Source organism: Dipteris shenzhenensis, chromosome 23 (assembly GCF_047967505.1).
Source record: "Dipteris shenzhenensis isolate YYH24624 ecotype China chromosome 23, Dip_SZ_1.0, whole genome shotgun sequence".
Lineage (NCBI taxonomy): Eukaryota > Viridiplantae > Streptophyta > Polypodiopsida > Gleicheniales > Dipteridaceae > Dipteris > Dipteris shenzhenensis.
The window spans coordinates 21,826,681-21,841,379 of NC_141618.1; the positions used below are offsets into that span (position 1 = coordinate 21,826,681).

General features: G+C 43.5%; 1 protein-coding gene across 1 annotated transcript in view; it reads left to right on the forward strand.

Annotated features, from left to right (window-relative positions):
• The window catches only part of LOC147887113 (uncharacterized), a 58,048-nt gene extending 47,932 nt beyond the window's left edge, over nt 1-10,116 (forward strand). The window contains exon 9 of the mRNA XM_087394149.1: nt 8,803-10,116. Within this exon, the coding sequence (XP_087250275.1) occupies nt 8,803-9,564 (762 nt within the window). The 3' untranslated portion in view covers nt 9,565-10,116. The remainder of the gene's footprint in view (nt 1-8,802) is intronic.
• The last annotated feature ends 4,583 nt before the right edge of the window (nt 10,117-14,699 follow it).

The following is a 14,699-nucleotide window of genomic DNA, read 5'->3' on the forward strand; positions in this document are numbered from 1 at the left end:
CTATCAGCTAGATGGTCCAAGCATTTTTTTGCTTGGATGTGGGAGAGACTAAAATGAAATTGTATAGTCTTCACAACACAAGCAGTGGTAGCTTGAATGAAGAGAATGCTGACTACTTTTTGATTAGCCTTCTCTTTTAGTGCTAGCCTTTGTCATGGTTGAGTCTTCCCTTCACCTCCAGGGTGCTGACAAAGACTCAGTATGAAGACCACTGTATAAGTGGATGCTCATGTACGTGTGGGTGTGTGGATTTGTATATGTGAGAGCATTTGTTTATACTCCAGTTTACACCCACTGTTTGGCGCTGATGATGTCAGTGGGGATGTTATATTAGCAGTCCTTGCTATGCGTGATCGAGTTTATGGTTTTCAACCTTATGAGTTGTAGGCCACCCTCTGGTGGTTCTAGTGATGTCCTATAGGCCATGGTATGTGCCTTGTAGGCATAAATAAATACACTTATAGTGTTAGTGTCTTTTAGGCCTTTAGTCCTATGTGACACCTAGGACATTTAGTCCTATGTGACACCTAGGACACTTAGTCCTAGGTCTAGGTACTTTTACCTTGTACTCCTTTGTTTTTTGGTTTATCCAAGATTTGACGTGATGGCTAACTCATCGCTTCTTTAGCTACCTGCACTCTCTCTCTCCTAATCGATCCTACAGTGGTATCAGAGCAATGTTTTTAGATTTATCTCGTGCACCCTCGTATCAGCTCCCTTCAGCTTCATTGACTATGGCTGTACGTCGATAGTACGCAAACACACGAAACAGGTACGGAGCTGTACCATACGACTGTACGGAGCTACCTACGCCGCCGTACAGTCTGCACACAGGACGTATGTCACCGTACATCTCTGTACATGCGCTGCTCCGTACATCTTTGTACTTGCGTCGCCTTACATCAATGTACTTGCGTTCCGTACAGTGCACCTATGCACTTCTGTCGTACCTGATCCGTACATCGTGCATATTTCGTACTTGCTTCGTTCCAGGCTACCGTACAGATGCCGCACTTAGTTCTGTACAGCTATCGTACACTGTTCCGTACAAGCAACGTAATGCTTCCGTACAGACATAGTATCTGTTACCGTATTGGCATCCGTACAGTTGTGTTTACTCCAAGATTTGGGCTTTTGACAATCTGGACCTTCAACCTGTCAATACCATACCTTTGACAAGGTTGACAACTGAAATCCTTCCAAAAATTGAAGTTTTCAGTTAATTTCAGGTTCAGGACTGTCACATTGTGCCACATACAGTTGTGTTTACTCCGGGATTTGGGCTTTTGACAATCTGGACCTTCAACCTGTCAATACCATACCTTTGACAAGGTTGACAACTGAAATCCTTCCAAAAATTGAAGTTTTCAGCTAATTTCAGGTTCAGGACTATCACATTTTGCCACGGCAAGAGAATCAGTATTCCACACATCCGGTCTTGCAGGACAGCAAAGGATGCTTGGGATAAATTGGCTTCTCTCTATCAGATTCAGAATGAAGCTCGTGTTGCATATTTGAGAAGGCAGTTACATGAAGTTAGTATGAATGAACTTTGAAGGTGACTCTATGGATGCATACCTAACAAAGGTCAAGGACCTCATGGAACAGCTTGCCAACATTGATGAGGTGGTGCCAAATTCACAGCTTGTCAGTACCACATTGAATGGACTGCGAGATACATATCAAGGGTTTCCTACAACCCTTCGATTAGTGGCCATGGGTAATCCAGACCACTATTCTTTTGATCAGCTAGTGACTTTGCTTTTGCAGGAAGAGCAAAGCAGAGCTAATAGACAAGCCATTATTCTTGATCATGCATTTGCTTCACAGCAGAGAGGAAGAGGCAAGGCTTCCAAGCCTATGGGCAAGCTAAAATCTGCGCATAGCAGCTGCAATTCCTCCCATGCATTTAGAAAGACAGCAGATAAGTCAACGAAGAAAAGATGCAACTATTGTCTCAAGCCTGGACATGACATTTCAGAATGCAGGAAGCGCATTGCTTCGGAGAAAAAGAAAGTAGGATTGACAGTTAATGCCTCACATGCTATTGAATCCCATGAGAAAGAAGATGCTTCACATGCACATGCTTTTCAGGATGATTGGGCATGGGCTGTCCATTGCTCATTTGATCCCTCCAAAGCTGATGCATTCTTTATTGCTAATGATGCTCAGTCCTGGTACTTTGATAGTGGTGCTTCCAAGCATGTCACATCTTGCAGACAGTTGTTTCATTCTTTAGCTGATGCACCTCGAGGGGGACTGTCACATGTGCTAATAATGCTTCATATGTTGTAAAAGGAATTGGAGATGTGCAGCTCACATCCATTTCAAGCCGTCCAGTTACTCTGACAAATGTTCTTTTTGTGCCTGGAATTGAAGTCAACTTGATTTCAATTTCAGCAATTGCCACTTCAGGTTGCCAACTATGTGCTGAATAGATCACCTACACGGGCATTGCAGACTGTTACACCTTATGAAGCATGGAAAGGCAGGAAGCCTTCACTTTCACACATGAGAGTTTTTGGGTCTCTTGCATGTGTTCATGTATCATCTCAGCTGAGACATGAGCTTGATGACAAGGCAATCAAATGCATATTTATTGGTTACAGCCAGGAGAGCAGAGGGTGGTTATATCAACCAAATACTGGGAAGATTACTGTCAGTAGAGATTTAATCTTTGCTGAACATTCAGCTTCTCCTCTTGTGGACTGCAAAGCAAAGCCAGATGTTGACATGTTTGATGCCTTTGAATCTTGGTTACCTCTGCCATCATCATAAGAGGATTTTGACCAGCAACATGAGCCTCGTACAGGCCCTCCACTAAGCAATAATCAGCCACAACCTCATGCTGATTTGCAGGTTTCTCTTCTGGCACAAAATGATCCCACTACCCATGATGCAGTCGTTGAAGAAAGAGGTGTTAATAGACAGCAAAGGCAAGTTCCCAGATGGCTTCTTGATACATTGAGGGACATCAAACAAGATCAGCCTTTTGCTGCCCGGACAAGATCAGGGAATAGATGGCATGGTCACTTTCTTGAGTTTGCACTCCTTGCTACAGCTTGCAATGAAGAGCCTCTTTGCCATAAAGATGCTTTTGACAGCAAAGAGTGGATGGATGCAATGAGGGCTCAGTTAGATTCCATTGCTAAAAATGACACATGGGTATTAGCAGATCTCCCTCTCGGCAAGCATGCCATTGGAACCCGGTGGGTCTACAAATTAAAAAGGAAATCTGATGGCAGCATAGATCGATACAAAGCTCGTCTTGTTGCAAAAGGGTATGTCCAACAACAAGGCATTGACTTTGAGGAGACATTTGCTCCCACATCTAGGATTACTACCATTAGATGTGTCATGGCCATTGCAGCCCATCATCATTGGCAAGTGCATCAACTTGACATCAAGATTGCTTTTCTTCATGGGGATCTGCAAGAAGAAGTCTATGTCACACAACCTCTTGGCTTTGAGGTTATTAATTTTGAAAATAAGGTATGCCGGGTTAGAAAAGCCCTTTATGGTTTGAAGCAGGCACCGAGGGCATGGTATACCAAAATTCATGCACACTTACTATCCCTTGGTTTTCAAAATAGTCCCTCAGAACCCACTCTTTATGTCCGTGAGAGTGGATCTGATCTTTTAGTGCTAATTTTATATGTGGATGATATGCTCATCACCGGCCCAGATACTCAGCAAATTGCAGCTTTCAAGGCTGATTTGCAGCATTTTTTTGACATGTCAGACATGGGACGGCTTCATTATTATTTGGGCATTCAGTTTGCTCATGTTGAGGGGGGTATCATGATGTCTTAGTCCAAGTATATTGGACAGCTCCTTGATCGTTTTCAGTTTGAGGATTGCAAGCCAATCTCTACTCTAGTGGACCCTGGCTTCAAATTCTTAGCTCATGATGGGAGCCCACCATGTGATATCACTCTTTATCAGCAGGCTGTTGGATGCCTTATTTATTTATGTCACAGCAGACCCGACTTGCAGTATGCAGTATCTCAGCTCAGCAGATTCATGCACATGCCTAGTTCACAGCATTGGCAGGCAGTGAAGAGAGTCTTCAGATATCTTAGAGGCACTCAGGATTTAGCCCTCTTCTATGGTGATCAGGGTTCACTTACCATGCATGCTTACACGGATAGTGACTGGGTAGGATGTTCCGACACCAGAGTGTCACATACTGGCAATTGTTTTTTGCTTGGCAATTCATGTATCTCTTGGCTCAGCAAGAAGCAACCAACAGTTGCCACATCTAGCTATGAGGCTGAGTACAGGGGAGCTTTCACTGCTACAATAGTGTGTGTTTGGCTTCGACAGTTGCTTACAGATCTTGGTATTTGCCAGACATCCTCCACTATTGTCTACACTGACAGCCAAAGTGCTTTGGCCATTGTGCGTAACCCAATGTTTCATGCGCGTATCAAGCGTATTGAAGTTCATTATCATATGTTCGGGAGCGGTTGTCAGCAGGAGACATAGAGTTGTCCTATCTTCCCACAGAGGACATCATAGCAGATATGTTTACAAAGGCACTTCCTCGTCCAAGTTCGAAGTCTTTCGACGGGCTTTAGACTTGGTTTCCTTTGTTACATGCTCTGACATCCCTTGTACATTCATAGGTGGCTATATCCTTTTGGATGAACATGTGCCACCATGACCAGAAAATACCAGGTATTCTGAGACGTTTCCAGAGTACTTCAGCCCATCCCATGGAGGGGGGTTTGTAGGCCATCCTCTGGTGGTTCTAGTGATGCCCTATAGGCCATGGTATGTGCCTTGTAGGCATAAATAAAGACACTTATAGTGTTAGTGGCTTTAGGCCACATAGGACATTTAGTCCTATGTGACACCTAGGACACTTAGTCCTAGGTCTAGGTACTTGTACCTTGTACTCCTTTGTTTTTTGGTTTATCCAAGATTTGACGTGACGGCTAACTCATCACTTCTTTAGCTACCTGCACTCTCTCTCTCCTAATTGATCCTACATGAGTGACTATCATTGAAACTCCACTTCGTGTTGTAATTTTAGAGGATGATTTGGGCATGTTTCTAGATTCATTTAGATATATAGCAGCTGCAGAGGATTGGAGAAGAGCATGCCGTCAAAGAATGCAATGTGTATGAACTGCCAGGACCGTCATTTAGGCCATCGAGGTGGCAGTGACAACAGAGCAGGTTGGGGCAGAAAGGAAGCAGCAGGCCTGCCAACCTATCACATGTCAGGTCGGCAGATAGGTGGAACCTATTGAGTTGGGTCAGTCTGCAGATCTGGGGTGGTTGTTCTTCCAACCCCATATAAATGCCCCAGTCCTGGTCTCTCTCACTCATTCAGAGAGCCTCACAACAGGTTGCATTGCAGAGTAGTAGGGACACGTCAGGAAGCATCCAACCTCAGCAAACGCTGCATGCATCGCAGCAAGGAGGCCTAAGGATTCAACAGTCTAGTCTGCAGATCACCTTCAAGGCTGTAGAGCTGTGCATTGCAGTGGATCATTCAAGGTGCCTTGTGCCTCATCCAGTACTACAGACAGGAGTAGCAAGGAGGTCAAGGAATGGAACACAACAGTTGCCTCACCTTTGTCCATTGGAGTAGCAAGGAGGTTTGTAGGAAGGGCATCTACTCAGTCCAATGAAGCTCATGGAGCACACAGGATGATAGAGTTCTGAAGTTGCTAGGAGAACAGTTTCGTGCTGCTAGGGGTCCACATCTAGGTAGTACCTCATCTGCTAGATGGTGGCACATGGTGCACACCTTTGTACAAGATTTTGTCCATCTTTGGAGCAATACAGATTTACTGTTTCTACTCTCATATGCATGGTTCATTAATTTTCTGCATCTATCTATATTCACTTGTGTGCACTAACGATTAGGAGTGAGATTTGAGTTAGCATGGTATGATTTCTGGGCAATCTTTTCACAATCTTCCGCTGCTGCGGGAGTGTTGGCTACAACAAGCAACCTGCATCTTTGTTGTCTAACATGGTATCAAAGCCCGGAGGAAAACTCAGAAGTGCGGGAATCTTGAAGGTAGAACTTTTGGAAGGATATCTCAGTACAACATCACATTACTAAGTTGAAGGTAGTAAGGGATAGGCTCTCAATAGTAGATTCATCTCAGATAGCCAAGATTTACTTGGCTTGCTCGCCAAGAGCTACAAAAGTTTTGTGACAATCATGATTGCAGAGCAATATTTGGCACCAGCTGCATTCGAAGAGTTATGTCCCCACTCCTGTAGAAAGATGCTCGGGAGATTAAGTTTGATGGAGTTGGTGACAAAGCCTTTGTTGCACAAGAGTAGCAAGGGCAAAGGAAAGGGCAAACCTTGCAAGGGCAAGCCCAACAAGAAGGTGAATGTACAAATTTGATAATGAAGAGGATCCTCTAGTATTGGACGCAGGAAAAGAAGAAATGCTTCTATTGTGACCAGCCTCATAATATGCGAGGGGCTGCAGAAAGACGAAGGCTGATCAAAAGAGAAGGAAGGAGTCTAATCAAGATTCAAAGGAGTCAAAGCTAGCAACAAATGTAGTAACAGAAACAGGATAACTTTTCTTGGTGACAATGCTGAGTCTTGCTGAGCTTAGCTATGCAGGTTTAGGTGATCTTTCTTGTGCAATAAGGGCCCTCGAATGGGCCTCAAATGACATAAGGGATCTGGAGAATGATTCATGTAAAGAATATGCCAAAATTGTCCCCAGTACAACTCCTGACACCGAATCATATCATTGATACATGTTAAGAGTGCTGAAAGGCAATGTGAGCAACTTCAAGACAGTTTTATTTCGCTGCCTTAAGTTAGGATGTTTGAAGCGGTCCAAATGCTGACAGACATGGAGCACTCTTTCCCGATTGTGTATTAGACTTTTTTTGCAACCTTAGGTGGAGGGGTGGTAGCTATCTCACGGGTCTCACTTTGGGTCATCATGAAGCGGCTTGGCGCTGTGAAGCAGCTCCCTGGCCCTGTAAAGGTGCTCTCACTGATCAATGGTGTGTTGCCCTATTAGCTAGATTTAGATTTAGATGCTCGTTAGGGAGGGACTAGAATGAAATCGTTTAGACTTCACAAGCAGTTGTAGCTTGAATGAAGAGATTTGGACTACTTTTTGAGTAGCCTTCTCCTTTAGTGCTAGCCTTCGTCATGGCTGAGTTTGCCCTTCACCTCCGGAGTGCCGACAGAAACTCAGTACGAAGACTTTGTATAAATGGATGCTCAAGTATGTGTGGGTGTGTGGATTTGTATGTGTGAGAGCATACTTTTATACTATGGTCTACACCCACTGTTGGGCGCTGATGACATCAGTGGGGATGTCATAGTAGCTAGTCCCTGCTATGCGTGATGGAGTTTATGGTTTTCAATCTTATGAGTGACTATCGTAAGATTGAAACTGCACTATGTTGTGTTTTTAGAGGATGAGTTTGGGAATGATCCTGGATTCATCTAGGTATATAAATGGTTTGGGATGGTGTGTTCGACAGCTGTTACGTGATGGGACATTTTGAGTCGGGGATTCGCTATGGTTTGTGCTCTCGGCCAAGTGCTGGTTGGAGGAGTGTGTGTCTAAGTCATGTGCCATTACCACAAAAAGGGCACCGCACCACCGGTCCGGATAGTCAATGACTCTGTTCATGTCCTTAACCCCTTCTCAAAGAGGCAGTGGTATCTCCCATGAATCTCATTATGTCAACCTTTATTAGTTTGTGGAAGTGGGGGTTCTGTGACAGCTCCATATTGAGGGAAAGGGGTTGAGTGGGTAACCTAATGGCATGAGGGGTGAGTTCGTGAGATCAGAGATCTGTGAGGTTGGCACGTCTAGAGCATGAATCTCACCTTTCCTAGCAGTGTACAAGAACATCATCCATGTGCTTATGCCCAGTCACTGAGGAAATGCATATGACAGGACAAACAAAAGAATGTCAGCACGGGAACTAGAAATCAGAAATTACAATTCATGCTCCACATCTTCTGGTGGGTTTATGTGGGTATTGCTGTTGCATGATGGCCCACATTTTTGTTGATTGTTAGGATGCGTCTTGTATCCATTGCTCCTTTGGGAAGCCACTTTGGGGCAGGGCCAAGTAGAATTCTAAATACATGTGAGAGACAATGTTGGTAGTTAGATGAGCTTTCACATAGTTCTTTTATGAATCTCAGCTTCGCCTGGTTTTTGCATGGCAGTATTATTTTTTATGCAGTTGATAAAAATTGATGCTCGTTGGTAGTGTGGATGCCCTTTGTTTTATAACACGTAGCCTAGGACTTTAATGCTTTCTAGATAAAGCCAGACTTTGTCGAACTGAACATTGTTGTGAATAAGCGGGAGTGATGGTTGCTTGACATTTTTGAAGTGGTATTGAAAAATTAATTTCACAAATCGGGATTTCCCCCATGCATTGAGACTTGCTTGAAAGTTTCTAAAATTTTCACAGAATTTGGTGATAGTCTTCCAAGGAGCCAGATTCTACTGTGATCTATGCGGTTTGTCTGAACAATATGTTAAGCATGTTGAAGTTCATGTCAGATATGTTAAGCATGTTGAAGTTCATGTCAGATATGCGGCTTGTCTGAACAATATGTTGAGTTCATGTCAGATATGGGTCAGTCTACACTTTTATGTTTATTGTATATTTCAAAAATAAAAGTTCAGGAAGCTAGCTTTGAACAGCTGTACTTGCTCTTGATAGAAAAGTGTGTTGTCTCAGCACTCATGGTTTGAAGAGATCAAATTGTTACTCATTCAATTCTTTGTCAGTGGGCTTTCTTTCTCTCATCCAAAAGAGTTATCATTTGCAGGCCCCTAGCAGCAGATCTTCAGACACAACACATGTCAGATTGAGAGAAACTGAACCCCATGGTGGCCATAAAGATGTGGACTTTGAGTCTCTCAGATCACCAGAGAACCATTCTCACGCCCAATATCTGTTAACTGAAGTCAACAGCCCAAAAGTGACTGTCAGTGGAACATCTCAAGATGCACATCAAGATGTGCCCAAGAAGAAAGGCCGCTCAAAACTAGAACGGTGGACGAGCCGAAAGGTAATAGAAGCAGATGCTTCTCATAAAATCACAATAATAAGCAAGAAGACGAAAAAGAAAGATAGGCGTCGTGGTAATCGCCACAAAGCTAGTAGCAGACAGTTGCAAGGCATTATTCCCCCCAGCAGTGGTGGGCAAGTTTCCACTCGAATTGATGACTCGGTGCTCCAAGCCACAAAATCAACAGATGGGAAAATAAATCTTACAACTAAATTATCTGATGTAGCAGAAAAAAATGGGGAAAGCTCTAGAAACCAGAATGGGAGAGCAAAGGGAGCAGTTCAAGATAACGTAACGATTGGGAATTCAGGTGGCAGACAAGATGTGCAGCAACCTCTAAAGATGCAGCAGCTGGAGCTTGCAGCCAAGCTGGAAAAGCGTCGAGAGCGTTTCAAACTACCAATCTTGGAGGAGAGAGAATTGACAAGGAGGTTGTCCAATGACACCCATCAGCTTCTTGGCAAAGTTGAAGAGAAGCCAGAGCGACCAGCAAGAAAGCGTAGATGGGGTAGTAGTTGAAAGTTCTTGAGTGCGAATCTGCAGGTGGCTTGTCAACTTGCAAAAACCTTCTTGTAGACAATGGATGCCTTCGTCAATTTTAAGCCTCCAGCGGAGAGACAGCTCATTGTACAAGTGCATTGTCACACTTGGGTATTGATGCCTGTAGCATCCTCCCATTATGTATGAATACCTTCAGGGATAGCCATTTGAATAGGAGTTATTGTTAACAATCCAGTCAATCAACTCAGCAATTTGCAGTGCAGCTGGGTGGAGCAATTTAGTATCAATGGCTGTGATGCTCACCTGTCGCCTCTCTTTAACATCAATGCCACTTGACAACTGTAATCCATGACATTAGTTCAGAAAATAGAAAGCAAATTTCCTTCCCTATGTGCTAGAGCTGGTGTTCAAATTCTGCAACATTGTTTGTACAAACCCACACGATCAGTTGAGGAGAAAAGTCTCCTTATCAATATTCATTACTCGATTCTGTGTAGTAATCAAGGAGACAACACTTTCAGTTGTTTACCATGATGTACAAAGCAGGTTCCTGCTAGTTGTGATGTTTTACCTCATGTCATTCAAGATTAGTCTGAAATGGAAATTTAACAAGGTAATGGTATGCTTGATTGTGCAACAGTGCTGGATGCTTGAGTTATTTTGTTTATAAATTATTTTCTAACTCTTGTTCCAAACACAACCAAGTGCCACAAGCAAGGTGTCACATAATGCATGAATTTGCTTGAGGAGAGTGGGGGGTGGATTATAGGCTTTGTAGTCGTCATATGCAATGTATTATGAGACCTTTGTGCCATTTCTGCTTTGCAAGGTCTCAAGCACTTACGTGAGTGAAGTCAGTAAAATTCATAGCTAGCGTTGTCCTAAGTCAGTGGTTGTCATCCCTAAGGACTTGAAAGTTGCTTTTTTGTGTTGCAATGCATGCGTTTAGCGTTGTCGTTAAGGCAGTGGTTGTTATCCTTGAGGACTTGATTGCTTCTTTCTGTGTTGCAATGCATCATGCCCTTGCTTTTCAGTATGTACTTTGTGCTTTTGAATGTAGCCTCTCTTTTTCCACCTGTGGCCTCTCTTTCGAGTGTAGCCTCCTTTTTTCCACCGGTGGCCTGTCCTTCAACATCAGTGCTGTTCGACAGCTGTTCTCCATGATCTTAGTTGAAACAATTGAAAGCAAATGCATTGTGCTAGTTGCCACAGCCAACAGAGAGAATATACTTCCCCCAGTAGTGGTATGCATGTTTTCAGTCGAATTGATGACTTGGTGCTCCAAGCTAGACAGGAAAATAAATCTAGGGAAATCTCTAATGTAGCAGAGGAAAATGCGGAGAACTGGAGGGAGCAATTAAAGAAAATGTAGATTGGCACGTGGCAGAAAAGATGTTCAGTAACCTTAACAGATGCTGTAGTTGGTAAAGTGTTGAGTGCATGTCAAATTGCCAAACTTGAAACAAAGAATTGAAGAGTTAGTCAATGAAACACATCAATTCCTTCGCAAATTTTAAGTGAAAGTAGATTGATTGGAAGAAAGCATCGATGAGGTAGTAGTTGAATTTTGTCGATTGCAAATTTGCAATTGACTTCTCAACTTGCAACAACACTTGGAAACAGTGGATGTCTTTCTCTCTTAGAGAGAGAGCTTTTTGTACGAGTGCATTGTCACCCTTGGGTATTTGATTGCATGTAGCATCCTCCCATTCATACAATGAATGCCTTCGGGGATTGGTTACCATTCCAAGTCACTCGACTCAGCAATTTGTAGTCCAATGGGTGAAGGACTTCGTATTATGGTTGTGATGCTCACTCGTTGAAATTTTTTAACAATGTTGCTAGACAACTTGTCTGAGATGATAGAAAGCAAGGTTTCTTTCCTGTGTGGTAGGGTGGGATTCAAATTCTTTCAATTGTACTAAACCACACGGTCAGTCTTGAGGCTAGAAATCTCGTTTCTTAGTAGTCATTACTTGTTCCTTTGTAGTAATGAAGATGACATTGCTTTTAGCTATTTTAGTACAATGATGCAAAGTTGGTTCTTGCTATTGATGTTTAACCAAATATCATTACAAGATTAGTTTAAAATGGAAATGTCACAAGGTAATGAAATGAGACCTTTGTGCTCATTCTTCTTTGTAAGTTCTCAAGCATATAGGTGAATGAGATAGGTGAGTGAAGTCTAAAGTTCATTTTGCTAGCATTGTCTCCCCCCCTTCCAAAAAAAACCAAAACAAAACAAAACAAGTTTCTGTTAACGCTCTGAAAAAACAACCATACAAATTAATAGTTCGTGTGGTGTTGATCGCGGCGGAAGGAAACAAAGGGAACATTGGCTATCAACCAGCCTAGGGAATCTCCAAAACATGGGCCAACAACCAAGGTGGGGAGGATTATCTCCAACGAATGCGTCACTCTGTAAGACACTTGCAAGACGAGCGTGCCTCTCAGGGATCAATCAAGATCCCGACACCCCACAATTTTGTTGGCATGTAGGGTGTAAATATCTTGGTAGATGGCAATGAGCGTGGTTGTTTGGGGGACTTGGTGGCCTCCCCTCGTCCAGCTGCCAACGGGTGACGTAGATGTTCCAAGTAGTGATGTTGGACAATGTCTCCCAAATACTGTCCTCTGGTGAAGAAATAGGATGCTGTTGGGAAGGAGTCGTCACATCTTGAACCTCAATTTGAAATACTATCTATTCTTGGATCGTGTAAGATGATGTGATCGTATCAATGAAGAAGGCATGACTTCGTTCTGCTAGCCAAACTGTCATGCCCCAAGTGAAGTTGCCCAGCATCCTTTGCGCCCTAGCCATGATCTAGAGGGAGCCTTGCCAAATCCTTTGTGGTGCGGGTAGCTCCATGGATAGTGCAGGATCGTCTCAAGATAATCTGCGTGCAACGGTGGTACCTCCCAACTAAGCGCATTTGTTCTAGCGAAGGGAAGATGGGAAAACCCCCATGGTCGACCATCCAGAAGAAAAATGAAATCTTTTGTGGTCAGTGGATGTGACCATACTCTAGAAATTACCTCTCCGGGTTGCTCGATCTAGTGCCCTATTGTGTATCTCTATCATTCCTGTGCCTTCCCCCTCGTGTGTGTGTGAGGGCTCGTGCTCATTCTTTTGCCTCTACCTCGAAGAGGAGACGACTCCATGCTCCAAAGGATTTGTTTGGGCTATTGTCCTGATATGCCCACCCATGTGCATTCGTTGTGATAAGGACCGAAGGAGGTGCTTGGAGCAAAGTAACCATTGGTTAACTAGGGGAAACGAAGTAGAATCTATTCCGATTTGACAAAACCGTTACATCTTCTTATAGAAGGTTTAGCATGATCAAAGATATTCAACCACTTCACCTACTAATCACAACTAACAATCACTACACTAGCTTATCGATTCCCCCTACCAAGGTGGTCATTCACACACACACACCAACCCTATCATCCTCACACCACTCTCTACCTCTAAGTCCGAATAGGCATAATCAAGCCTTAAGGATCCTCTTATTTCATTTTATTCATGTGATGAGATTGGATCCACATGACTTTACCCCTAGCATGAAGCCCTTCTGATCCCGAACATCTGGGTGCCAAAGAAGGGTTGGTGCTCAAACTCCTCTTGGCATCAAGGGATGGCCCAAATGATTCACCTTGAAGACGATGCCAAACGCTATGTCCGTTCCTCATCAATGGTGAACCCTTTCGTTTAAGGGTCCTCTGATAAGCTCCGTCCATGAGACTGCTGCCACTGGCCATCTGTGCGGGGCGGATCCTGAGAAGCCCTGTTTGATGCAAGACCTTCCAAGGCTCTATGCCTGGGGTGAGATCTCACACTACTAGGTTGTCAAAAAGGGCTCTGATCTAGATTAAGATACAAACTCCTCCCTTTGTTGGGGGCACGATTAGCATCTGCTAGGCTACCCTAGCTCTAGTGTCCCTTTGTCCCATGCTACCCCTATGAAAACACCAACACGAGGCTATGTACCATGCTGTGGCGAAGAGAAACTGGTTGACTATGAGGGCCCACACTACAAGGGAGGGTTTGCCAATACAAAAGCTTGCACTGCACACTCTAATACTATGGTAATAGTTGCTAATCTGCTGAAATGTCAATGCCCACCTGATAGCCTAGGTACCTCGCTATCTAACCTCACGAGATCCAACAAAATCCAAGTGCGGTCCCTCCAATCCATGATCTCTTGAACCTCCTCAATCATCATGAGGAAATTAACTAATTTTGGTCCAGTTGATTGTGGCACGAATGCCATACAAAGACTCAAGGACTCTTTGCACTCCCTCTACACACGCTGCCATGCCCTCTATAAATATTACCGTGTCATCTACAAACTCTGAGTCCAATAACTCTTGGTAGATTAGAAGCCACATCTTAGTGAGGCTTGCCGCCTGTGAGTAGAAAATGGCCCAAACCCTCCCCCACAAATAGAAAAGGAAGGGGGTAAGAAGGCCCCTGGTGTAAAGAGTAGGAGAGGTAGAAGGCCTCCTTGTGTGACCTCCAATAAGGATCTAATGGGCACTCCCTGTATACAAGGCCTAGAAACCCCGAATCCATCAGACCGAGAAACCAATCAATCACATGGTGCCCTCCAAAAAAGGCCAATCCACCCTGTCATAAGCGTTCTCAAAATCCAAGAGAAGGATTTGATGGGTTCCGACTCCTTTTGAGACCTATCCACTAGCCAAAAGGTGAAGATGTTGAGGATATTGTGCTCCTGAACAAAATCTGTTTGCATATCATGAGTTATTGAAAAGACTCTTGCTGCTCCCCATCCCATTGTAAAGAACCTCCCTTTCTTGTCAACAAATTCATTGGATGCACTATTTCTATGAAATCATTACAAAAGCGTTGATAGTACTTGCCTTCTCCAAGAATTCCATAACACTAGTCACATCTATTAGGAGATGGCCATGACATGATTGCTTGCAAGGCTTCTAAAGACACAATATGTCCCAAAAAAACTAATTTTTCTTGAGCCAAATGACATTTGAGACACCTTTTGCTTGATCAATCCTTGCTAAGGTCAATTGTATCTTCTCCTTATGATCTATTTGTTGCAAATATCATCCAAAAACACCCTTATGAACTTTCCCAATTAAGGCTCAAACACTTGACTCATGAACCTTTGAAA